Raw genomic sequence first — 27222 nt, 5'->3', positions numbered from 1 at the left:
ATGTTATCTTTACGCCAATTCCATGATATTGAATTGGAATCGGCTCCATCGCAGTGCCGGTCATCATGTACCGCTGTGACTGATGGCGGTGGGCAACTCAGGTTTGATGGTTTCGAGATTTTACAAAATGAAAATAAGAAAGGCCAAAATGAGAGGAGGGAATCTAATGCATCAGACTGTTCAGTGAAGATTGTGGATCTGGAAGCTGGGGGAGTCTGAAGCAAAGGTGCATTTGGAGAAAATTGAAAGTGATTGTAGGATTTTCCATTTGATCTTGGATGCAGCCCATCAAGATTCTGGCATACCCATTGAATTTGGATGTTCATGTAAAGCTGATTTGGCTGCTGCCCACAAACAATGTGCTGAGGCTTGGTTCAAGATCAAGGGAACCAAGTGATTGGCATGAAAAAAAAATGCTAACACTTGTGATTCTTTCCTTATATTCATAATTTCATTTCAAATATAAGTCGTTATATGATTTTGATATCACAATCTAGAGATGGATGGCATTTTTGCTTCATTTTTAAGTTTATTGAAGAATGAGTGAATTTCTTGTTTCCGCTATTGGTTTAGTTCATGCTGTGTTAGACAAATATTTTGTTTTAGATTCTTTTGATTCTCCTACAATTCATGTGATTTCTGAGCTCTCTTATCAACTATTGAAATTTGTTCCACAGGGATTTGGTGTTGTGCAACGTGTTGGGGATTATGCCGAAGCGATGTTGATCATGACATTAATATAGTATCAAATTGCAGAAAAACAATCAACAAGAACACAATGATTTACGTGATTCAGCCAATATAGGATTTGTTCATGGAACTACTGCAAATCTTTATTGGAAGATATATTACAAGTGTTTATAACAAAATAATAATATATCACAATCTCAACTCGAGTATAATCGATAAAATAATTTTTCTAATTCATTCAAGAGAACATTTCAACACTAAAGAAAAAAGCTTTTCATTTTGCTCTCTATTGTAGGATCTGGGGCAGCGAGAACTCTATTTATAGAGATAATCCTAAATGTGAAAGCGTTTTTCCTTCGTCAAAACTTCATTAGTCAAATTTGATAGAACGTTTTGCCACCAAACCATTCACATTAATGATTTTTTGCCGAAATCCACCAACCCTTAATAAGTGTAGGATGATGGCAGCTCACCTAACATTTTTCTCACTTGAATACTTGATTTCACTCATGACTTTACACCATTATTGCAACAGCTCATATCTCCTCATTAGTATATGGATTCCAACTGAAGTTGAATATAACTTCAGTTTATCAATGATCGCAGCTTTTGTGAGCATATCAACCAGATTCTTACTTCTAGAAATATTTTCAAGCATCAAAATTTCATCTTCCAGTGGTAATATAATGAAATGGTACCAAACCTATATATGCTTAGTCCTAGCATGATAAACATGATTTTCTGCTAAATGAATAGCACTCTGACTTCACTGTACAACGTGCTACCCTCAAGCTTCTGGCCCAATTCATTCAGAAAGATCTCAATCGTATCTTCTTATTGCTAGCTTTTTTAAATGCAACATACTCAGCTTTAGTAATCGAAAGTGCAACAATTTTTTGCAACTTAGACACTCAGTTTACAACCGTATCACCTAATGTGATTGCACATACAGTGGTACTTTTCCTGCCATCCAGGTCACCACCCATGTTGGCATTGACAAATCTTTGTAAGTCCAAATTTGACATCCTGAAGTATAAAAATAAACTAGAAGTACCTTTCAAGTACTTGAGAATCAATTTAACTACTTCCCGGTTTTGTTTTCCTAAATTTCTCATAAACCTATTCACAACTCTCACTACATGTGCTACGTCTGGTCTTATGCACACCACTGCATACATGAGGCTTCCGACGATAGAAGCATAAAAAAACCTTGTTCATATAAGCCTGCTTCTTCTCCTTCTGCGTCGATGGTGATTGTGCTTTGGTTAGTTTAACATTACTAAGAAAATGAGTACTCACATGTTTAGCTTCATCCATATTAAAATCTGCTAATAATTTTTTTCATGCACTCTTCTTGAGATAACTTCAAGCTTCTATTTACCCCATCAATAAAGATCCTCATTCTAAAGATTTATTTTGCAGCACTCAAATCCTTCATAGCAAAATCATTTGATAACTTTTTGTCACTAAAGATCATCATTCTAAAGATTTTTTTTGCAGCACTCAAATCCTTCATAGCAAAATCATTTGATAACTTTTTTTTGAGTTTATCAATCTCCTCCAAACAAACTCATACCATTAACATATCATCTACATATAGTAGTAAAATGATATAAGAACAGTCATGCTTCTTCACATAACAACAATGATTAGCCTAACTCCTCAGGAAATCATTATTACTCATGAATCTGTCAAACTTCTTGTACCACTGTTGTGGAGCTTGTTTGAGACCGTACAAGCTCTTCTGAAGTTTGAAAATCATTTTCTCTTTTCCTCCTACTTCAAAGCCATTTGACTGCTTCAAATAAATTTCTTCATCTAGGTCACCATGAAGAAACACCGTCTTTACATCTAATTGATCCAAATGTAAATCTTCTTTTGCCACTAATCCGAGTACAGTCCTGATAATGGTTAATTTAATCTCCGGAAAGAAAATATCAGTTTACTTAATGCTTTTCTTTTGTTCAAATCCTTTTACAAAAATTCTTGCCTTGCACCGGTTGCTATGATCATGTTTTTCTTTTAACTAGTACTTGTTATGTAATGTCTTTTTGCCTTGTGGAAGTTCTGTCAACTCCCATGTCTGGTTGGATGAAAGTGAATCCATCTTATCTTTCATGGATAACTCTCACTTGGTTGAATAATCATTTTGTATTGCCTCTTCATAAGTCTTCAGTTCACCTTTGTCTGTCAGATATAGTGAAGTGTAGAGGAATATCTCTAAGGTGATCTAAATGTTCTCGAAGATCTCCCGAGTTCAATCACCGGATTTTTTTGGTCATCATCTTGTGCTGTTGCTTCTTCATATTCCTGGTCACTGCTTTTTGATTCATTAACATGAATATATGTCAATGTTCATCAATCTTCTTGAATTCTTGACATTCATCTCCAGCTCCAATGCTTGACTTATCCTTGTACAATACTTTCTCATTGAGGATTACATATCTGCTCCAATGCTGAATGATATTCCGATTTTGGTCATCACATAAATGATAACCAAACTCATTATCTCCATAACCAATAAAGAAACTTTTCTTTGATTTCAGATCAAGCTTTGTTATGCTAGCTGAATCAATATGAACATATGCTAAACATCCAAATAGTTTAAATAAAAAAAAGTTTACTTCTTTGCCGCTCCATACCTCTCAGGGTATTTTGCATTTACGCTGTACCAAAGGTCCTCTGTTGATCAGAAATGCTGCAGTGTTAACAACATCAACCCAAAATGATTTCAGTAATTTAGAGTGCAATCTCATGCTCTTAGCGTGTTCATTCAAGATTTTGTTCATCTTTTCTGTTATACCATTCTGTTGAGGTGTACCAAAAATGTTTTTTTCTATCTTGATTTCATTCTTTGCACAATATTTTTCACGCCCCGATATCGGGGTTAGTCGACACCGACGTTACTTAACAATCACATAATTACTAAACAACAAACCTGTTAATACAGTATAAACCAAAACCAAACCAGTTTATATCATAAATACCATAAAAATATAATAATCTTTACAATAGTAACTCTGAAAACGACAAAAATATGCGGAAGAGTTTATAACTTGAATTAAAAAACTAACAAGAACATATTCTTAATTAAAATTATTAATGCGTACACTATCATCCAAAAACTGGTGTCCGATTCTTCTTTTTTTATTTCTTCTTCTGATTTATCTGGGAAGGGTAGAGTAAGGGGTGAGTGACATGATCGTCACTCAGCAAGTATGGGCCGTTCGAGCACAACATAACAAAATGCATAAAAATTTGAAACACATATTGATAGGCTCATAATATTTTGTATTTTTGTTGTCATATCTCTCATTGTTACCACTTTCAACGTACTTATTTGACACAGTTTTGTGTGATTTTATTGTAAGAGGAAATTTTCTGCTCTTGCGATAAATCTGAGCTAAAAAAGGTGATTTTATATCACAATTAAAGTTTTCTATATGATCTTAGTGGAAGAATTGAACAGAAAAATTCAGAAGTGGTTTTTGGATAAGGCGTGATCACGCCTTGTGACTGCTCCTCGGCTGCTTAGTGAGAATCGAGGAATTTTTTTATCAAAGAATAAATATAAGATAGAGTTTTTTATGGAAAAAACTCTATATTCTTGGATGATATTTTTTAAGTATCTTTTAAATTTAGTGATTAGGTTATTATTTTAGATTATTGGACTTTTATACTTGTTGGACCCAATATTTCCTTGTTGCCACTACTTCCCTCACGTACATGACATATTTTTTTGTTCTTTTGTTGCTTTGACTGCTATTCACAAAAAGAGTGAGGCGGTAAGAGAATTTTACACAAGAAAGAATTTTCCAACCTCTTCTCCAACAACTCACATGAAATGAAGAGAAAGAAGGGTGCAAGGATTTTCTCTGCACCTTTAGGCTAAGTTTTATTTTTGATTCAAGGGATATTTTTACTATTTCAATTTATCACTGTGAGGCATTTTGCACTTTAATTTAATATTCATGTTTTGTTCAAGTATCTGTTGATTTATATTTAATTCTATGAAAGTTGTATCTCGGTTAATCTGACAATTTTTAATTCGATATATAATTTTCTACTGCTATCCATGAATTCAGTGATCCGTAATTGTCATGAACGATTGGTATATGAGTAGCGATAGATTAGGTGTGTTGTGCTATCATAGCATGTTTGATCTAAATAAATTAACGAAACTTGATCTATCGATTGCATCTATCTCGGTTGTTAGATTTTAGGATTAACTTTTTTCACATATCTAAAAGCTATATTTAATTAATATGGAACGCTATCGTGCCCAGTTGGTTATTGATAAGTTTTGACGGATTCCGGGTTCGGTCAAATAAATTAGGAAAACACAAGAATTTTAGCGGCTATTCCTATAATTCTAAGGTTAATTACTTGTAACTAAATGAATAAATAATATGTTAGTCGATGAAAAGTGATACAATTGAATAGTAGAAACCCCTTGAATCGAGCTTGGTAATATTAATTTACATTTCATTAGTTATTCATCTTGATTAGTTATTTCTTCTTGCATGTTAAATTATTTCTAGTATTTTATTAGTTTTTACCAAAAAAATCCCTCATTTATTTGCATTTTACTCGAAAGAAATCATCCCCCGTTCCCTGTGGATTCGACCCTACTCACCATTACACTCATTTTACTTAGAAAGTAGGAATTTAAGTTTGGCGGCTCAACGACAGCGCACCAAATTTTGGCGCCGTTGCCGGGGAACGGTGCAAGGTTAGTTTTTTTTTTTTTGAGTTTTGTTATTTTTATTTTTTTATGTCTCATTCTTCTTGTACAGGTGATTCATCAAGAAAAGAAGAATTTGAGAATTTTTTGTTGTGAAATAGTTCGAGATGTTTCATCGACAAGTATTCACAAGTTTTGCCCAACAAACCGAAGAGCCCTTCTACGTAGCATGGGAGAGATTCAATAATTTAACAACAACATTCAAGAATCATGATTTTTCTAACTATGTTCTTCTTCGAGTTTTCCATAAACGTCTGGATGCAGTTACACGAAGATGGGCATTTAATGGAGCACTGACAACCGATAGTCCACTACTTAGTCGACATGAAGATAGTCTGATATATTTGCTAAATGCTAAATGATATGGCCGATTTTGACTACCATCAGCAATGGTATCCTTCGCTGCAGAGTTGGAACCACCAATACACTCCAAAAATTAGCCAATCTGATTTTACAGACCAACATTTCGAGCATCAAGAAGATGAGAGAAATAGTCTTGAATTAATCATAAGTCGACTGAATGATATGGAAAAAAAGCATGTGGCTTTGAATGAGCCAGCTATTGAGCCTCAGTTTGAAGAAGTTTTGGAAGAAAAATCAAATGAAGATGAGCCACCAATGAAGTTGATAGATGAACAAGCTCCCGAGACTATCGATTTGAGCTAGTCGATAATATTCTCATCACATGCCTATTATTTAAAGTCACAGGTTGTTAAGGAGACGAGCTTACATTGCATATATCAAGCCAAACTTGAAGGCACATGGAATCAAGACCCATATGTGGTGTCATATGACACGTACTTTAGGCGTCGACGGCTATTTGATGAGTGCTTCTGAGGGTCAAGCTGACGACTAAAAACCAAGCGCTTTTGGGAGGCAACCCAAATTTTTTTTTCTTATTATTTTTAATTTCTTTTATTTTTATTTTTTTTTTCAAATATTACAATTTTTGTTATCTTTGTGTAGAAGATCTCTTCTAACAAGGCGTGATCACGCCTTATAAGAATATCACTTCTGCGCAAAAAAAAAAAAAAAATTGCCCTGGACACAGTAGATGTTTTCTAACAAGGCGTGATCACGCCTTGTGAGAAAACATTTTCTGATTTTTGAAAAAAAATTTCCCTACACGCAGAAGATGTCTCTTAACAAAGCGTGATCACGCCTTGTAAGAAAACATTTTCTGATGTTGTCTCAAAGGCAAATAAAAAAAAACATAATTTATGTTTGTTTTATCTTACCGTATTTGTTCTCACCCCTTTCACATCTTCTCTCAGGGGCTTCCATCATCGATCCACCATTTCCCCCACCACAACAATAGAAAGTTTTGCTTTACGATGCCCAACAAATTTTAGGGGAGTTCTCTAACTTCCCTTGCGTTTTACTGTTTGCGTTGCGCATCTACTTTTTGTATAATTGAGAACATTACCACATATAGGTGTGGGAGAGGGTATATAGCTTTATTTCTAGTTTTAATTTCTATTTTTTTTCATTTTTTGCATGTNAAAAAAAAAAAAAAAAAAAAAAAAAAAAAAAAAAAAAAAAAAAAGAGGAGAGGAGTACGGCAGAGTGAAGTTGTTTTATCCATAAAGCATGTTTATTCGTTATCTCTCTCATTTTAATCTTGAATGCCTCGGATGCGAGTCTATGAAAAAAAACTGATTTTTCTTTGTGTGCAACTGATATTGCATTCTTACTGCCGCATTTATGGGGAGTTGCTCTTGATGATGTGTTGAAATTATAAGTGTATGTGGTCTAGCACACATACCGTTTTCTTTGGCGAGCTTTGAGCCTATGAGAAAACATTAGATCATGCTCCATTTTATTTAATTGTGTGTTGGTCATGCATTGTTAATTTTTCTAGAACATGCATTGTTATACATGTCTTTGTTGACACCTTGTGATAGATTAGGTGCACAAACAAAAGTAAAGGGCATTAGGTTCAAACCGTTTTCTTTCGCATCATCAGTGCCGTTCTTTTGAGCCCACCCCGATTCATTTACCCCTAGTGAGCCAAGTTTGAGCCTAAGCCTATTCGTTGGAAAATAACCACATTACAATCCATGATAAATCTTTCTTTTGGTTATTCCTCTTTTTGAACCTCGAATTGGAGAATCATACAAAATTTTCGCATTTAGCATCGCTTTGAGCAAGGAAAGTGCAAATTATTGAGATTGAGTGATTAATGCTCAAAATCGTTGTCTCAAAAACTTCTTATGAAAAAAAAAATTATATATACATACTTATATATGTATATATATATGATGAAAAAGGAAAATGAAAAAAAAATGGGAGTGGGAAGGAAAATGACAGCAACGAAGAAGAAAAAATGTTCTTGGATGTTATAATGAGATTGAAGATGTTATTGTTAGTTGGATGCAATTGTGTCTTTGTGAAAAGTGTGTATTATTCTTCAATTCCATAAACTCATTGTGCCTTCTTTCCTACCTGACCTCTAGCCACGGTACAACCCATTTACAGCCCTTGTTTGTGCATTTTAATTCATTCATTTGGTGGAAGATGTGATATATTTGCAAACTTATGGTACAAAATTTTCAGTGTTTTGACATGAGAGCTCCTTGATACATACCTAGACACTTACGAGTGCAATGAGCGAATCTTGTGAGGAGTCTTTGGACCCTATGTATTTTTATTTTTACACATTCGGATGGAAACAATTGTTCATAATGTTGGTATGTCAAATGCTCAACAATTAAATTTTTTGGGTGCATGAAAAATTTTTTTACGGACAAGTAAATGAAGCAAAAAGAGGATAATGAGTTTAGATAATGAATTGAGCTCTTTTATGCTTGAGGACAAGCATGATTTAGGTGTGGGAGATTTGATAGGCTCATAATAGTTTGCATTTTTGTTGTCATATCTCTCATTGTTACCACTTTCAACGTACTTATTTGACACAGTTTTGTGTGATTTTATTGTAAGAGGAAATTTTCTGCACTTGCGATAAATCTGGGCTAAAAAGGGTGATTTTATATCACAATTAAAGTTGCCGATATGATCTTAGTAGCATAATTGAACAGAAAAATTCAGAAGTGGTTTTTGGATAAGGCGTGATCACGTCTTGTGACTGCTCCTCGGCTGCTTAGTGAGAATTGAGAAATTTTCTTATCAAGGAATAAATATAAGATATAGTTTTTTATGGAAAAAACTCTATATTCTTGGAGGATATTTTTTAAGTATCTTTTAATTTTAGCGGTTAAGTTATTATTTTAGATTATTGGACTTTTATACTTGGTGGACCCAACATTTCCTTGTTGCCACTACTTATCTCACGTACAAGACATATTTTTTTGTTCTTTTGTTGCTTTGACTACCATTCACAAAAAGAGTGAGGCGGCAAGAGAATTTTACACGAGACAGAATTCTCCAACCTCTTCTCCAACAACTCACGTGAAGTGAAGAGAAAGAAGGGCGCAAGGATTTTCTCCGCACCTTTTGGCTAAGTTTCATTTTTAATTCAAGAGATATTTTTACTATTTCAATTTATCACTGTGAGGCTTTTTTAACTTTAATTTAATATTCATGTTTTGTTCAAGTATTTGTTGATTTATATTTAATTCTATGAAAGTTGTATCTCGGTTAATCTGACAATTTAATTCGATATATAATTTTCTATTTCTATCCATTAATTCAGTGATCCGTAATTGTCATGAACGATTGGTACATGAGTAGCGATAGATTAGGTGTGTTGTGCTATCATTGTGAGGCCCGGGGCCGAAGAGGGCGGGGGGTGATCGCCGGTGTCATCAGTTGCACGGACAATGAGCGGCTCCTGGCAGGCTTCTAGGTGGAGGGAACATGAATGAACCGATCCCACACGGAAATGAGAGGGATTCCGAGACTGTTCAATGTAATGGACTGTACAGTTGAAGAGGGCTTAAAAGATTTGATTTGTACTACTCATATCACGAAGGTGCATCTTCTTTTCGGTAGCTCATCACATAAGAACTCCAAAGTTAAGCGTGCTTGACTTGGGGCAATTTTGGGATGGGTGACCTCCTGGGAAGTTTCCCAGGGTGCGTGTGAGTGAGGACATAAGCACGCTGGAAAGACTCGTCTTGGTACAGTGAGGACAGTCGTCGAATCTGGGGCGTTACAGTTGGTATCAGAGCCCGACCTCTCTTAGTACGGTGTGGTTCGGGGACGAACCAAGCGAAAGCTGGTGGGCATGTGAGGCCCGGGGCCGAAGAGGGCGGGGGATGATCGCCGGTGTCATCAGTTGCACGGACAATGAGCGGCTCCTGGCAGGCTTCTAGGTGGAGGGAACATGAATGAACCGATCCCACACGGGAATGAGAGGAATTCCGAGACTGTTCAATGTAATAGACTGTACAGTTGAAGAGGGCTTAAAAGATTTGATTTGTACTACTCATATCACGAAGGTGCATCTTCTTTTCGCTAGCTCATCACATAAGAACTCCAAAATTAAGCGTGCTTGACTTGGGGCAATTTTGGGATGGGTGACCTCCTGAGAAGTTTCCCAGGGTGCGTGTGAGTGAGGACATAAGCACGCTGGAAAGACTCGTCTTGGTACAGTGAGGACAGTCGTCGAATCTGGGGCGTTACAATCATAGCATGTTTAATCTAAATAAATTAACGAAACTCGATCTATCGATTGCAGCTATCTCGGTTGTTAGATTTTAAGATTAACTGTTTTCACATATCTAAAAGCTATATTTAATTAATATGGAACGCTATCGTGCCCGGTTGGTTATTGATAAGTTTTGACGGATTCCGGGTTCGGTCAAATAAATTAGGAAAACACAAGAATTTTAGCGGCTATTCCTATAATTCTAAGGTTAATTACTTGTAACTAAATGAATAAATAATATGTTAGTCGATGAACAGTGATACAATTAAATAGTAGAAACCACTTGAATCGAGCTTGGTAATATTAATTTGCATTTCTTTAGTTATTCATATTGATTAGTTATTTCTTCTTGCATGTTAAATTAGTTCTAATATTTTATTAGTTTTTATCAAACAAATCCCCCCTTTATCTGTATTTTACTCGAAATAAATCATCTCCCGTTCCCTGTGGATTCGACCCTACTCACCATTACACTCATTTTACTCAGAGAGTAGGAATTTAAATTTGGTGGCTCAACGACAGCACACCAAATTTGGGCATAACATGACTCATACCATATGCATACCATTGACCAGGCATTGTGATTCCTCTATCTTTTATGGTTTACTGATATCAGTCCCAAATTTTTATTCCTCCAAGGGGACGAGGTCATATAGCTGTTACATCCTCACCGCGTAAAGGTCATATCATTTTTGGGATTCCCTCCTATATCAAGTTGAAACCTTACAGTGCCAACAAATACATCATGCGACAATCGTAACCAGATAGGGGTTGAAGAAGAATTTGCACTCGATCGAATTTTCAAAAATGAAAATGAATATAACCGAAATTAAATATTTAAAACAAGCCCACTTACGTTAGACCTGGAATAAAACATGAAGAATTCGAAAATCATAGAAGAATCATGCAACCGACACTTCGAAAACGCAGCAGCACATCGCCCAAAAAATGAGCCATATTGAGAAAAATTTTACTCCTTATTACACCGTTGGATCGAGCTCAAACTTGGACATTATATTCACAAGTAAGTCAAATAAATTATGAACGGTGGAGATCCAGGCTTGAGCCGTTTGGACCTGTTCATGGACGAAACACCGTAGGTATGCCGTTCCCTCATAGAATCTGAGCAGGTTTCTTATGAAGGCTATAAACAAAAAATTAACCGTTGGATTTGACTGAAATTTGGATATGTTATTCAAAACATATGGAAGCATATTCTTAACGGTGAGATCGGATTCCGAGTAACCGAGCAAGGGAAACGAATTTCTAAACATAGAAATAATTTTGATAACTCATTCAGAAATTTTGGGAGAAAATTTCGAAAATTTCAGCAGCACTTGGAGAGCAATTTTCAAAAATTTAGAGTGTTTAGAATGGTGTAAATTTTGAATGCATAGGCCCTCTTATTTATAGGTGTGTTGATAAAAATCCTACCATAGTCGAGTTGATATTTCTTCTACAATTTCGAGATAATTATTCCATAATTATCGAGATGCACCTTTCACACATATTACATTACAAAATTCTGAAATTTGATATTGGGCTGGGTGGTTGAATTTAGAGTGTTTTCTTGTACAGATTCATAATGTATCTGGATAGTACTGAAAATTTGCTAGCTTCCTTGTTGAGAGAACTGATTTGTATGCAATATTTCCTTCCAAATTTGATTGATATCCAGTCTTATTTTGAAATTAATACATGATTTTTACTGAATTTTGAATTTCATGTGTTTATTGGCTTGGAATTTCCAATACCATGTATTCATTAATATTTTCGAATTTATTATAACTCGAAAATAAATTCTTATACATGTCTATATTTAATTAATTTCATGCCCAAAAATTTGGGTACTCACATCCCTCCCTCCTTATTAGAAAGTTCGTCCTCGAAACTTGAGTCGGCTTGACTTTCGAAAAGGTAGGGATGTTGCTTGCGCATTTTCTCTTCAAACTCCCAAGTAGTTTTATCGTTCTGTGTGTTTTGACCATTGCACCTTGACGTAGGGAATGATACGTTGTCTCAGTACTTGGTTTTCGGTGTCCACAATATGAGTAGAGACATCTTCATATTTCAGCTCTTCTCCCAAGTTACCTTTGATTATGAGCGGTTCAATTTCCATAACATGTCTTAGGTTCGGGATGTATTTCCATAGTTTGGACTTGTGAAATACATTGTGGATTCTATACATATCTGGAGGCAATGCTATTCTGTAAGTCAATGTGCCAATCTCTCCAGAATTTCGAATAGTCCTACGTACCGAGGTTTCACTTTTTCAGCTTTACTGAATCTAATGATTCTTTCATTAGTGAGACCCTTATATAAGCTTTTTCACCCAATGTGAATTTCATTGGTCTTCTTTTAAGATTAGACTAACTCTTTTGCTGGTCTTATGCAGCCTTGAGTATGTCTTTACTGATGACTACTTTTTCATTGTCTCTTGGATTAGTTCTAGCCCAGTTATGACTGTCTCCTATATTTCTTCCATGTACAGTGATGATCGACACTTCACTTGTTGGCATACTTTCCACCTCGATATAAACTCGACGACGTCTCTTTTCATCCTACTTCGCCAGAAACTTTCTTTCAAGTCCATATACATCCTTGTACTGACGAGATGGATTGGGAATGTTGACTTATGCGCCTCTTACATCTCTTCTTATCGAAGATTGTTGATGTCTGGCACACATAATCGTCCTCTCGTCCCTAGGATTCCGTCTTGGGCCACTTGAAAATCTGACGACTTTATTTCCTTGGCTTGTTCTTTGAACTTCTCTAGTGTCATGTCTCGACTCTGATTTAACTTGACTACTTCCCGAAAGCATGGTTGCACGGAGAGTGATGTTATGGTTAACTTGACCATGTTTTTCCGACTCAAAGCATTGGCTATCTTATTTGTCTTGCCGAGATGGTAGCTTGTTGTCAAGTCATAGTCCTTGAGTAAGTCCTTGAGTAACTCTATCCACCTTCTTTACCTCATTTTTAATTCTTTTTGCATGAACAAATACTTGAGGCTTGGTGGTCTGTGAATATTTCACACTTGCCATCGTAGAGATAGTGTCTCCAAATTTTCAAAGCAAAAATCATTGCTACCAACTCGAGATCGTGACTAGGGTAGTCTTGCTCATGTGGCTACATTTGACTCGCTTGTCTTGCATGAGTATGCATCCGAGACCTTCTTTTGATGCTTCACTGCAGATGGTAAAATCCTTGTCCACAGTAGATAATACCAACATTGGTGTAGATGCTAGCTTATCTTTTAATGTTTGAAAGCTCTTTTCACATCTTTCTCTTCAGTTGAATTCATAGTTCTTTTGTGCGAGTCTCGTCAATGATATGATTACTGAAGAGAAGCCCTCGAAAAATTTCCGCTAATATCCTGGTAATCCAAAGAAGCTTTTAATTTCGGTTGCATTCTTTTGTCTCAGCTAATCTAGATTTGCCTCTACTTTTTTTTTGTGTCCACTGTTACTCCTGTTTTCTATCTTACATGACCTTATTCTGAATGCTTACATTGGGGTGTCTTCTGCTTTGACCTTTAGTTGATGATATCATGTTCTCATGTCAAGCTTGGAGAAGACTGTAGCTCCTTTAAATTGATCGAAAAGACAGCCTATTATTTGAAGAATATATTTATTCTTGACATTGATCTTATTGAGTTCTCTATAATAAACACACAATCTCATACTTTCATCTTTTTCTTTACAAATAGGACTGGAGCTCCCCAAAGGGATGTACTTGGCCTAATCCATTTTTTTTAAACAACTTTTGGAGTTATTCTTTTAGCTCCTTGAGTTCATCTGGAGCCATTAGGTATAGTGCATTGGAGATTGGTGCATCATCAAGTACCTAATTTATCTCGAAATCTACTTCACAGTCCGAGACCATTCCAAGAAGCCTTTCTGGAAATACGTCCAAAAAATTTCGTATTACTGGAATATCTTCCAACTTCAGCTCATCTACTTCTTGCACTTTGTTTACCATTGCCAGGTAAATTTCTTTGCTCGATATTATGGCTTTCAGAGTCTGAGAAACAGAAAAAATGAATTTTTGTTCCTTAGCATTGCCATGGTACCTGATTTGTTCTTGGTTCGAGGTTCAGAGTTTGACATTCTTACTCTAACAATATACTATTGCACGCCTCTTAGATAACCAATTCATCCCTAAGATGGTGTCGAAATATACCGAAGTGAATTGAATAAAGTCGGCACTAAATATATGCGAATTGATACTAATTTTATCTTATCTTGAAATTATCCCGATCACTATCTCAAAAATTAGAACTCATATAAAATATTGAAACTTAACTCAATAACGATCTATAGCTTATTGAATTAAATCTCGAAAATTATAAACTAGTCATTATGAAATAAAATTCTAGTCAACCTTGTACAAAATAAATTAATCCTCAAAAAAAATATTCATTTTATCAAATCTTGTTTTCATCAAGACCATGAGCCTAGCGCTCTAACACAAAAGAGTTTATTGAATGTTACTTTAATTTCTGAATCATTCTTAGTACCGTAACAAGAGTCAAAACTTATTATGTTATATTTTCCTCAATATCCAGCAATATCTTGTAACTTATTTTATTTATGTAAGGTCATAGCCTACTTGTTATCCCAAAATAATATAAATTTCTTAACCTCGATATATTATTTCTTGCAATCATTTTATACAAGATATTCAAAGATCTTATATATTTAAAGTTATCGTTTAACATTCTTAATAACCAAAACTTAATGCCCACATAGTTAACTATTGACACAAAATCAACTTCTATAGTGGAAGACCCAAAACTTATTATATAATTCTTATATCAACTTTTCTCATATTAGTTTTCATAAATAACTTATCATCCCCAAGCAAAATCATTTATCTTAAGTCGGAAGCTCAAATATATACAATTACTAACTTTTTTTAATACAATTTCATAAAAATCCTCTAACTAGCACAAAAAAACGCGTTGAACGAAATTTTTTGAGAAATTTTCCAAAAATGAAAATTTTGGATATTGATCCATGGATAGAAATAATACGTCGAGAGGATTCCAGTACAATTGACAGAATTAAATTCTGAGTTTCCTACGAAAAGTTATGAGTTCTACGAAACTTTCCTTAAATGGCAAAACGCGATTTCGGAGGTCTAAATGAAGGAATTTCTCGTTTTCGGACCACGCCTCACAACAAAGTTGTCAAATTAGTCATTGGTCGTTCTGAAAGGGACTGCATCAGCCTTTTGTCACAATCTGACAAATTTTTCTTCCCAACTAGATCATGAACATGGCGGCTCTGATACCACTTAAATGTCACTCCCCGAGACTGGGGTCAGTTGACACCGGCGTTATTCAACAATCACATAATTGCTAAACAACAAGCCTCGTAGTACAATATAAACCAAAACCATTTTATATCATAAATACCATAAAAATATAATCGTCTTTACAATAGTAACTCTGAAAACGATAAAAATCTGCGGAAGAGTTTATAACTTGAATTAAAAACTCACAAGAACATATTCTTAATTAAAATTTTTCATGCGCCCACTATCAGTCCAAAAACAGGTGTCTGATTCTTCTTTCTCTATTTCTTTTTCTGATTTATTTGGGGAGGGTAGAGTAAGGGGTGAGTGATATGGTCGTCACTCAGCAAGTGGGAGCCGTTCGAGCACAACATAACAAAATGCATAAAAATTCGAAACACATACCATGCATAACATGGCTCGTACCATATGCATACCATTGACCAGGCACTGAGATTCCTCTACTTTCTATGGTTTACTGATATTAGTCCCTAATTTTTATTTCTCGAAGGGGGCGAGGCCATATAGCGGTTACATCCTCACTACATAAGGGTCATATCATATTTGGGATTCCCTCCCATATCAAGTTGAATCCTCACAGTACCAACAAATATATCATGCGACAATCATAACCAGAAGGGGGTCGAAAAAGAATTTGCACTCGATCGAATTTTCAAAAACGAAATATGCATATAATCGAAATTAAATATTTAAAACAAGTCCACTTACCTTAGACCTGAAAGAAAACATTAAGAATTCGAAAATCATAGAAGAATCATGCAACCGACACTTCGAAAACGCAGCAACACATCGCTCGAAAAATCAGCCATATTGAAAAATTATTTGCGTCTTATTGCACTGTTGGATCGGGCTCAAACTTGGACATTATATTCACAAGTAAGTAAAATAAATTATGAACGGTGGAGATCGGGTTGGGAAGTCGTTTGACCTGCTCATGGACGAAAAATCGTAGGTATGCTGTTCCCGCATAGAATCTGAGCAGTTTTCTTGCGAAGGCTATAAACGAAAAACTAACTGTTGGATTTTGTTGAAATTTGGATTTGTTATTCAAAACATATGGAAGCATATTCAGAACAGTGGAGATCGGATTTCGAGTACCCGAGAAACAGAAACGAATTTCTGAACTTGAAAATAATTTTGATGATTCGTACAGAAATTTTTGGGAGAAAATTTCGAAAATTTCAGCAGCACTTGGAGAGAAATTTTCGAAAATTTGGAGTGTTTGTAGTTGTGTAACTTTTGAATGCATAGGCTCTCTTATTATAGGTGCGTGGATAAAAATCCTACCATAGTCGAATTGATATTTCTTCTATAATTTCGAGAAGATTATTCCATAATAATCGAGATTCTCCTTCCATACATATTATATTACCAAATTCTGAAATTTGATATTGAGCTAGGTGGTTGAATGTAGACTGCTTTCTTGTACTAATTTATAATGTATCTGGACAGTATTGAAAATTTTCTAGCTTCCTTGTTGAGAAAACTGCCTTGTATGCAATATTTCCTTCCAAATTTGATTGATATCCAGTCTTATTTCGAAATTGATACATGATTTGTACTGAATTTTGAATTTCATGTATTTATTGACTTGAAATTTCCAATATCATGTATTATTTAATATTTTCAAATTTATTATAACTCGAAAATAAATTCTTATACATGTCTATATGTAATTAATTGCATGCCCAAAAATTTAGGTTCTCAAAATATTTGTTGAACTCATCATCTTCATATTCACCACCATTATCAGGCTGTAAGAACTTCACATTCAAGTTGGTCTCATTTTCAACCATATTTTTCTACTTTTTAAAGGTCTCATAAACATCGCATTTATTTTTCAAAAAATAAACCCAGACATTTTTGCCTGAATCATCAATAAATGTGACATAATATCTTGAGCATCCAAGGGATGTCACAAGAGATGGTTCCCATACATCAGTATGAATCAATTCCAACTTGCTGTTTTCGGTTCTCTACCACCTTTTGAAAAGCTCACATTTTTCTGCTTTCCAAATATACAACTTTCATATAGCTTGAGTTAAACGGTCTTTAATTCCGGTAGCTTCTCATTTGATACAACCATCTTAATTCACTTCTCATGTATATGCCCAAGTCTATAATGTCATAGTATTGAATTAGCTAAAACATCCACAACTGCTAATGTATTTCTGCAGCTGGAAGACATATAAAATGTTCCAGTTTTCTTGCCTCGAGCAACAATCATGGCTTATTTGTTCATTGTCTAGGAACCATCACCAAATGTCACATTATGGCCTTCGTCATCGAGCTGTCCCACCGAGATCAGATTGTGTGTCAACTTCGGTAATGCCTTACTTTGTTGATTTTTCAGACAGATCCATTTGACATTTTCATCCAGACATTATTCATACCAACTATTTCCAAAGGTTTTCCATCAGCCAGGAAAACTTTTCCGTAATCGCCATTAATACAATTATCGAATGCATCACGATTACCAATGGTATGAAACGAAGTTATTGAGTCCATAACCCAAGAATCAATCGAGCTTTCTATGCATAGTAATAGAGCATCATGTGCCTCCTCAGTCCTCAATAACAACATTTGCATTGTTATTTGTTGATTTGCAGTTCTTTTTCTCACCATAGTTCCTGCACTTCAAATTATTTTCAAAGTTTCTTTTGTTTTTCCATTTCTTGACTTGAAACTACTGCGCCATAGGTTAAAACTCTTTTCGCCATTCCCGCCCTTTACTCTGTTCTCGAGATTTAGAGCAGATCTTTATAATGTTCTTTCACTTGAATCCATCCTGTGAATTTCTTCAGCAAAATTTTGATCCCTGACATCATTGAATTGTAGCTTTTTTTTTCCAACAAAGTTGTTAACCGCTGCCTACATTGGTTCCTAAACATTTGGTAAAGACGCCAAAAAAATAAGTGCACAAATCTCATCATCAAAATTAATTTAAACCGATGTTAGCTGAGAAACAATCATGTTGAACTCATTGATATGTTTAGCCACTGAAGCACCTTCTCCCATTTTCAAGTTGAATAACTTTTTCATGAGATGTACTTTGTTTCTTTTGATGGTTTCTCGTACATGTCCGATAAAATAGACATGGTTTGTGCCTCTGTCATGTTATATGTCATGTTCTTCGTTAGGGTCAATTATATTACACATAAAACTTGTCGGTCAAGGAGCTCTCATTCATCATCCTCTATCTTTTATGGCTTCTTTCCCGATAGAGGTTGATGGTGCTTCTATCTATACAAATAATATTTAATATGTAACTGCCAGAATGAAAAATATGTTCCGTAAAAATTGTTGATTCCAGGTCTGACCCATCATCTCCGGCCATCACTTCTCTTGCCTCAGCAAAAAATCTCAAAAAATCTTTTCTGATGAGGAAGATTAAACAAAACTGCAACCACAGAGCATATTCAGAATTTTAAAAAATTTTACGACAAGACTTTGATAACAGTTGTTGGGGATTACGCTGAAACGATGACGATCATGACGGAAATATAATATAAAAATTACGGAATAAAACAATCAACAAGAATACAATGATTTACATGGTTCACCCAATATAGACTACATTTACGGAGCTACTGTAAATCTTTATTGGAAGAAATATTACAACTGTTTACAACAAAATACTTAATATCTCACAATCTCAAATCGAATATAACCGAGAAAATAATTTTTCTAACACACAAAATAACCTCTCAAAACTCGAGAAAAAAACCTTTCCTTTTGCTCTCTATTGTAGGATGTTTTGCTTCCGTTGGGATGATTAAACCGAGGCAGCGAGAACTCTGTTTATAAATCTAATCCTAAAGTGAAAGCTCATTTCCTTCGTCAAAACTCCTTCAGCCAAATTTGACAAAAATTTCAACCACCAACCATTCATATTAATGATTTTTTTGCCTACAACCACTAACCTTAAATAAATGCATGATAGTGACAGCTTACCTAACACAACGTTGACAATAATAGAACTGTTTTTCTGTAGGAAAAAATACCTTTTTTATAGTGACTCCAAAAGAGTATTCTAATGAGTCATGGTAATTTTTTTTTTGGAGTACTCTAATGAGTCATGGGAACTTTAACACATACGCATATTCTTTAAAACATATATGTCCACTTACTTTTATTCAAACGTGTGAATCGAACTTGGTCAGAACTTAAAATTTGCCAAAAGCTTTCTACCCGTTGGGTGGGTTTCCTCATGTGGAGATGGCCAAAGCCCAGTAAATTTGGCCCATATTGAGAAGAAAAAAAAGGTCTTGTCCTATTTTGATGCACAAAAAAGCTTCCAAAAGACTACACAAAATAAAGAGAGTAATCCTCACTAGCCCGTTGTCCCAAAGCGGGCAAAGGTTCAAGCAGACAAATATTTCAAGTGGACCATCTAGAGAACCTGTCTCAACCTACCCAAAAAGGAAACCATGAGTAACAACACCTACTAGTAAGCCTATCGAAACCCATGAGCTACATCGTGACAGAAAAATCAGTATACATATGCATACATTCTGTGCCGACTTGATTCAAATTTTGATGGTGTATTTCAATGTCATTCTAGGGATGGATTGGTTAGCCAAGAACAATGCAGTGGTAGAATTCTAGCACAAGAATGTCAAACTCCGAACCTGAACCAAGAAGAAATCATATACCATGAAAAGACCAAGAAACGAAAATCCCATATTTCTGCTTCTTAGACCTGGAAAGCCATGAAGTCTAGTGAAGAAGTCTATCTAGTAATGGTCAGCGTAGGAAAGGAAGGAGTCGAACTCAAGCTAGAAGATATTTCAGTGATACAAGAATTTTAGAACTTTTTTATGAAATAATTACTTGGAATGATCCCAAACTGAATACGATCTGGGTTCTGTTTTATCATTCTTATTTGATTTTGGCTAGAATTTTTTCAAACTAGATATTTAGTTAAAGATGTATATTCCAGGTTTCTCTTTTAACCATACCATGTTCTTGAATCAGAACACTATGTTCATGACTCTCTCATTGTAATTGAGAACTCCCAACATGCTAACGCGTTTGTTTAAGCTTGCATTGGGGAGAATCTTGTACTAACTCGGTGTAAAAAAATATGTTTGAACTTGCCACATCTTTACTGTCGATGGGGTGTGATGATAAGAGAATATGTATCTTCGATAAGATGGATATGCTCCGATAAGATAGATGCTTTGGATCCATCCATTGCAGGATTCTATCTTAATAAATATGAGTATCTAGATGATCTTTGAGGTTTCTGATTCATCTGAATCGTTTTTAGTGCTAACGTGAATGAAATGAAAAAATGCACAAGTATGTTGAATGTTAGAATCCTCTCGTCATCCCTTGTTTGCTTTTGTGCTCAACTTATTTTTCAGGACTTTAAAGAAACAAATCAGTTTCCGTTCTTTGATCAACCATCACAATATCATCATCATGATTGATGTTTTTTACAGGTGGTTATGGTTTCATTATGCTAACCAAATGATTTCTTAATAAATACTTTCATAAACCGTATTACGAGTAGTGTGAGCATAGCTTTTCTGATAGTCTTATATGTTTCGATTAAACAGCTGCCATCCGACAGTTGAACTTTGAACTGCAGCTCAACTGTTGCCTCCGTTTCTTTGTAGTACTCTGGTTATTAGATGTGCTAACATACATCTGGTACCCCGATCCCCTCCGAGGACAGCGGGACTGGGATGAAAATTTTGTTGTTCTGCCGTTTACGCAAACTCTTGTGTAAATAACTGAATCTTGATGTTCTTTTTGGAAGAACATGCGAGATATGTGGATCAATTGCAGGAAACGTTATTGGTGTAAACGAGATTGGATCAATAAAACCTTGCGACGACATGCCTCATGTTGCTGCCTTACCGGAAGTGCCTGCACCCATTCATCCGAAGTTCGAAACTTGTGGCAAGGTCATCGATTCCTCAACTTCTCGTTGGCTTGTATGGTGTTTGCATTTGTAGTTTCCTGGCTTTTTCCCTTCAATGGACGCTCATGAGCTCCCACAGGAGCCAAAACAAGATAATTCTAATTTATAAATGACAATATAACCATTGTTTACAACAATCTCGACACTTTCTGCTCGTTCAACTGTTGCCTGGCTCTGTACATTAGTAATAGAGCCCCCGAAAAATTGCCAAATCAGATATTTCTGCCTGAAAATTGTAAAATATATTAGTGGATTCTGCAGCTTTCTGGAACTGTTATTCTATGTCTGTTGATCCAGAATATGCTCCACCACATTGAGATATGGAATCGAGTCTTACAAAAAAAAAAAAGACATTGAATCAAGTCTTTTTTCTCTTGTAGTGATGGCAACAGTTTTAAAACGAGGGTTCGGGTTCGAAGGGACGGTGGAACCGAAATTGTCACCCATAAATACAGTTCAGGTTTTGATTCCGATTGCTAACTATTTTAGTTATAGTTCAGCTGCTGTTTGAGTCGATTTGAACCGAACATTTCGTGAGCCAACTATTACTATAAAACAACATTCTATTACCACTCTTGATCAAAAGATTTACAGACGCAGAACACCACCATTCTTACATAGACCTATCAGTTACCCAGACAAGAAAAAGAAAACACAAGATTTGTAAAGCCATAATACCCACAAGACATAAGATTCACAGTAGACAACAGTAACAAAATCCATCTCCAAGAGAGGACAATTCAACCAGAAATCTCAATTGATTTCACATCGGCCTTCTTGGCATCATCCACCTTCGGAACAGTCACAGTCAGAACCCCATCCGCCATACTCGCCTTCATCTCATCCACCTTAGCGTTCTCCGGCAGCCTGAAACGCCGCATGAAGGTGCCGCTGCTGCGCTCGACCCTGTGCCATGTATCCCCTTTCTCCTCCATCTCCCTCTTCCTCTCGCCTCTGATGTGCAGAAGCCGGTCATCCTCCAGCTCCACCTTCACCTCCTCCTTCCTCAGCCCGGGAACGTCAGCCTTGAACACATGGGCTGTAGGGGTCTCCTTCCAGTCGATCATTGCTCCGGAAAAAGAGGAGCTCTCGGATGGGAAATTGGAACGCAAATTGTCGGAGAGTTGCCGGGAGTGGGAACTGAAAGGGAAGACCTCGAATGGGTCCCATATGTCAAGAGAGAAAGGATCGAAAGCGTCGATGGATCGGCGGCGGAAGAAGCGTGGAATCAACGCCATTTTCGAGCAAACTTGTGAGAAAATTGTTCAAGCAATCGATCGGAATACTTTGAGCAAGAAAAAAAGCGACGGGTTACAGTGGTTTTATACGGGGAAATGGAAGATTTCGCAGAGGATTCTCGTTCTAGAAGTCTCTGGTATTTTCGTATATATATTTTATGAATTACAAAAGGTTTTAAAAAAGCTTTTTTTTTTTTTTTTAAATCTTAATCTAAAAAGTGGAAGGACTCGAACTGAATCATTATAAGAGAAAGAAGAGGAGACCAAAGTGGAAGGACTCGAACTGAATCATTATAAGAAAGTAAGAAGAGGAGACCATTAGAGATTAAGCTCGATCTCTTTAGAAAAGCATATTCTACGCCAATGATTACAAAACGTAAGGTTAAGTTTTAAGCAGTTTAGTACGAGTAAAAAGTTGAAATTGTTATGAAAAAGTAAAAATTTACGGTAAAAAATAAAACCTCAAACTCTCAAAATTATCACACTACACACTTTATAATATTTTTCTCTCAACTCAATTGTGATTTTCTTCACAAATGAGAGATCTATTTATAGAAAATCTTTACAAATAATCCAAAAATAAATTCATTATTACCTACATCATCACACATTAATTTTCAATATTTACAACTTTTATTTTCAACATTCAAATAATCAATACACATATTTTAAATATTAATTTTCAACACTCCCCCTTGTGATGATGATCATAATGATTGTCTTCATTACGTGTTTTTATAATGTTTCGTTAAAAACCTTACTAGGAAAAATCCATTGGGATAAAAACCATAGTAAGGTAAAAAGAGTGCAGTCACGTAAACTCCCCCTCATGTTGATATGAACAATTCTTCACAAATTTTTGTAGATTGCGCATCCCAATATTATATATATGCTTTCTGAATATTGTCGTAGGTAGTGTCTTTATGAAGAGATCTGATGAGTTTTCACTTGATTGAATGTGACGAACATCAATATATTTATTCTTCTCAAGCTCCTTGGTGAATGCGAAAAACTTAGGAGGAATATGTTTAGTTCTGTCGCTTTTTATGTATCCTTCTTTCATTTGAGCAACACATGCAGCATTATCTTCATATAGTGTCACAGGCTTCTCGTCAAATGATAATCCGCATGAGATTTGGATATGTTGAGTCATTGATTTTAACCACACACATTCACGACTTGCATCATGTAGTGCAATAATATCGGCATGATTTGATGAAGTTGTTATGAGTGTTTGTTTCTGTGAACGCCAAGAAATTGCAGTGCCTCCACGAGTAAATACATATCCAGTTTGAGAACGTGCCTTGTGTGGATCAGATAAGTATCCAGCATCGGCATAACCAATTATACTTGAATTAACATATTTTGAATACAAAAGTCCCAAGTCTGTCATTCCTCGTAGATAACGGAATATATGTTTAATTCCGTTCAAGTGTCTCTTTGTTGGATATGTGCTAAATCTTGCCAATAAATTTACGGCAAAAGATATATCAGCCCTTGTACAATTTGTAAGATACATAAGGGCACCGATAGCACTTAGATATGGTACTTCTGGACCAAGAATATCTTCATCATCTTCACATGGACGGAATGGATACTTTTCTATATTTAATGATCTAACAACCATTGGAGTACTTAAAGGATTTGATTTATCCATATTAAAACGTTTAAGGATCTTTTCTGTATAATTTTTCTGGTGAACAAATATTCCACATTCTTTTTGTTCAATTTGTAAACCCATACAATACTTGGTTTTTCCAAGTCCTTCATTTCAAATTCTTCCTTCAAGTATGACACAACTTCATGAATTTCATTATTCGTTCCAATGATGTTTAAATCATCAACATATACAACAATAATTACGCATCCGGATGTTGTTTTCTTAATGAAAACACAAGGACATATTGAATTATTTGCATATCCCTTTTTCATCAAGTGATCACTTAGCCGATTATACCACATTCGGACAGATTGCTTTAACCCATATAATGATCTTTGTAATTTCATAGAATAACATTCTCTGGGTTTTGAACTTTGTGCTTCAGGCATCTTAAATCCTTCAGAGATTTTCATATAAATATATTACTATCAAGTGATTCATATAAGTAAGCTGTAACAACATCCATAAGACGCATTTCTAAATTTTCAGATACCGCCAAACTAATCAAATACCGAAACGTAATTGCATCCATCACAGGAGAATACGTTTCTTCATAATCAATTCCAAGCCTTTGAGAAAAACCTTGTGCAACAAGTCGAGCTTTATATCTTACTATTTTATTTTTCTCATTTCGCTTTCGAATAAAAACTCATTTGTATCCAACAGGTTTTACACCTTCAGGTGTAAGGACTATAGGTCCAAAAACATTACGTTTATTTAGCGAATCCAATTCAACCTTGATGACATCTTTCCATTTTATCCAATCCTGCCAAGTTTTACATTCACCAAAAGATTTTGGTTCATGATCTTTATTATCATTTATGATTTCGATTGCCACATTATAAGAAAGTATATCATCAATTTCTTCTATATCTTTTCGGTTCCATATTTTTCCAGTATTAATATAATTGATAGAGATTTCATGATTCTCGTCAGTTTGTGGTTCTGACAGAACATTTTCATCATCATGTGTTTCTTCAAGAACAACATTCTCTATTTTGTGATCATCATGTGTTTCTTCAGGAACATCATTTTTTATTTTGTGATCATTGTGTTTCTCTATGAATTTTCTTTTTCGAGGATTTTTATCCTTAGAACTCATTGGCCTTCCACGCTTCAGGCGTTTTAACACATCATGACTTTGTTCAATTTGTTTCTTTGGAATTTCAATTCGAGCAGGAGCATTTACAGCATGTATATATGTTTTAGTTACCCTTTTTGCATCTGTAAATGCATCTGGTATTTGATTTGCTATTCTTTGAAAGTGCACAATTTGCTGTACATCTTTTTCACATTGTTGTGTTCTTAGATCCAGATGTAACAATGATGATATATACCATGTAATTTCCTTTTCACTATGTTTCTTGTCTCGTCCTAACATTGGGAAGATTTCCTCATTAAAATGACAATCAGCAAAACGTGCTGTGAACATGTCGCCTGTCTGAGGTTCAAGATATCGAATGATTGATGGACTATCATAACCGATATAAATTCCAATATTTCTTTGAGGTCCCATTTTCTTTCGTTGATGTGGTGCAATAGGCACATACACCAGACATCCAAAAATTCTCAGATGAGAAATGTCTGGTTCTTTACCAAATGCAAGTTGCAATGGAGAGTATTTATGATATGCACTTGGTCTGATGGGAATTAATGCAGCAGCATGTAAAATTGCATGTCCCCATATAGAAATAGGTAGCTTTGTTTTCATAATCATTGGTCTAGCAATGAGTTGCAGACGTTTAATCAATGATTCAGTAAATCAATTCTGTGTATGTATATGAGCAACAAGATGCTCAACAATTATTCACATAGACATACAATAATCATTGAAAGTCTGGAATGTAAAGTCACCAGCATTATCAAGTCTAATTTTCTTGATTTTATAATCGGGAAATTGATTCCTCAATTTTATTATTTGAGCAAGTAATCTTGCAAATGCAACATTTCGAGTTGACAATAAACATACATGTGACCATCTGCTGGAGGAATCAATCAATACCATAAAATATCTGAATGGTCCACATGGTGGATGGATTGGTCCACAAATATAACCCTGAATACGTTCAAGAAACATTGGTGATTCAGTTTGGATTTTGGCTGATGATGATCTTATAATAAGTTTTACAAGAAAACATACTTTACATTGAAACTTATTATTTTGAAAGATCTTCTGGCCTTTCAACGGATGAACATGTGTATTTTCTATAATTCTTCGCATCATTGTTGAACCAAGATGTCCTAATCGATCATGCCAATTGGTTAATATTGAAGAATTATCAACTATCATGTTTGATTCAATGGGACTTATATGTGTATAATGCAATCCAGTAGGGAGCATTGGTAGTTTTGAAATCACATATTTCTTTCCTGATTTATATGTCGTAAGACACATATATTTCTCATTCCCTTCATTCATTGTTTGAGTATCATACCCATGGGAATATATACCATTATAACTCAACAAATTTCTTTTCGATTGTGGTGAATACAAAGCATCATTGATCAAAAATTTTGTACCATTAAGTAACAAAAATTGTGCTTTACCACATCCTTTAATCAAGTCTACATGACCTGATATTGTATACACCATTGTTTTTGTTGGTTTTAGTTCCAAGAAATAGCTTTTATCTCGGAGGATAGTGTCCGTTGTACCACTATCAGGTATGCAAACTTCAGCTTGGTTCATAGCATTTTCCATATTTGAACTTCAAAAAAAATATGCAATGAAATAAAATTACTGACAATACGTTTATAAAAATAAAATACAATAGAATACATATTTAAAAATATAACACACTATAAAAGATTAGCATACGAGTACATGGAAAAATAAAATATTTTACATATTTATTCCACCAACAAATTGATCATTGTCTGAGAAAACAATCAGAAAATCTCCAGCATCAAAATGAGTTGAATCACTCAAAGGTTCACTGTGTTCAGCAAAGTTGGTCTCCTTTTCTTCCCCATTTATTGATTCTTTATAAAGTTTGCAAAGGTGCTCAGGAGCTCGACAAATATGGGACC

At 35.1% G+C, this 27222-nt stretch overlaps 1 protein-coding gene and 1 pseudogene across 1 annotated transcript; one reads left to right on the top strand and one right to left on the bottom strand.

The window, feature by feature from the left end:
• LOC140957124 (uncharacterized) lies at window positions 1-21644 on the top strand (annotated as a pseudogene).
• Window positions 21645-21839: 195 nt separating this feature from the next.
• On the bottom strand, window positions 21840-22648 carry LOC140967842 (18.1 kDa class I heat shock protein-like). Its single transcript, XM_073428616.1, has one exon. The coding sequence runs from the start codon at window positions 22530-22532 to the stop codon at window positions 22035-22037; it is 498 nt and encodes a 165-aa protein (XP_073284717.1). The 5' UTR covers window positions 22533-22648; the 3' UTR covers window positions 21840-22034.
• Window positions 22649-27222: the final 4574 nt, after the last annotated feature.

Source organism: Primulina huaijiensis, chromosome 2 (genome assembly GCF_012295235.1).
Source record: "Primulina huaijiensis isolate GDHJ02 chromosome 2, ASM1229523v2, whole genome shotgun sequence".
Taxonomy (NCBI): Eukaryota; Viridiplantae; Streptophyta; class Magnoliopsida; order Lamiales; family Gesneriaceae; genus Primulina; species Primulina huaijiensis.
Note: the sequence above shows the minus strand (reverse complement) of the source record. Positions and strands in the feature narration are given on the sequence as shown.

What these genes read in the sequence shown, in the direction of transcription:
- LOC140967842 (XM_073428616.1), bottom strand. Translation starts at nt 22,532, where the DNA reads ATGGCGTTGATTCCACGCTTCTTCCGCCGCCGATCCATCGACGCTTTC.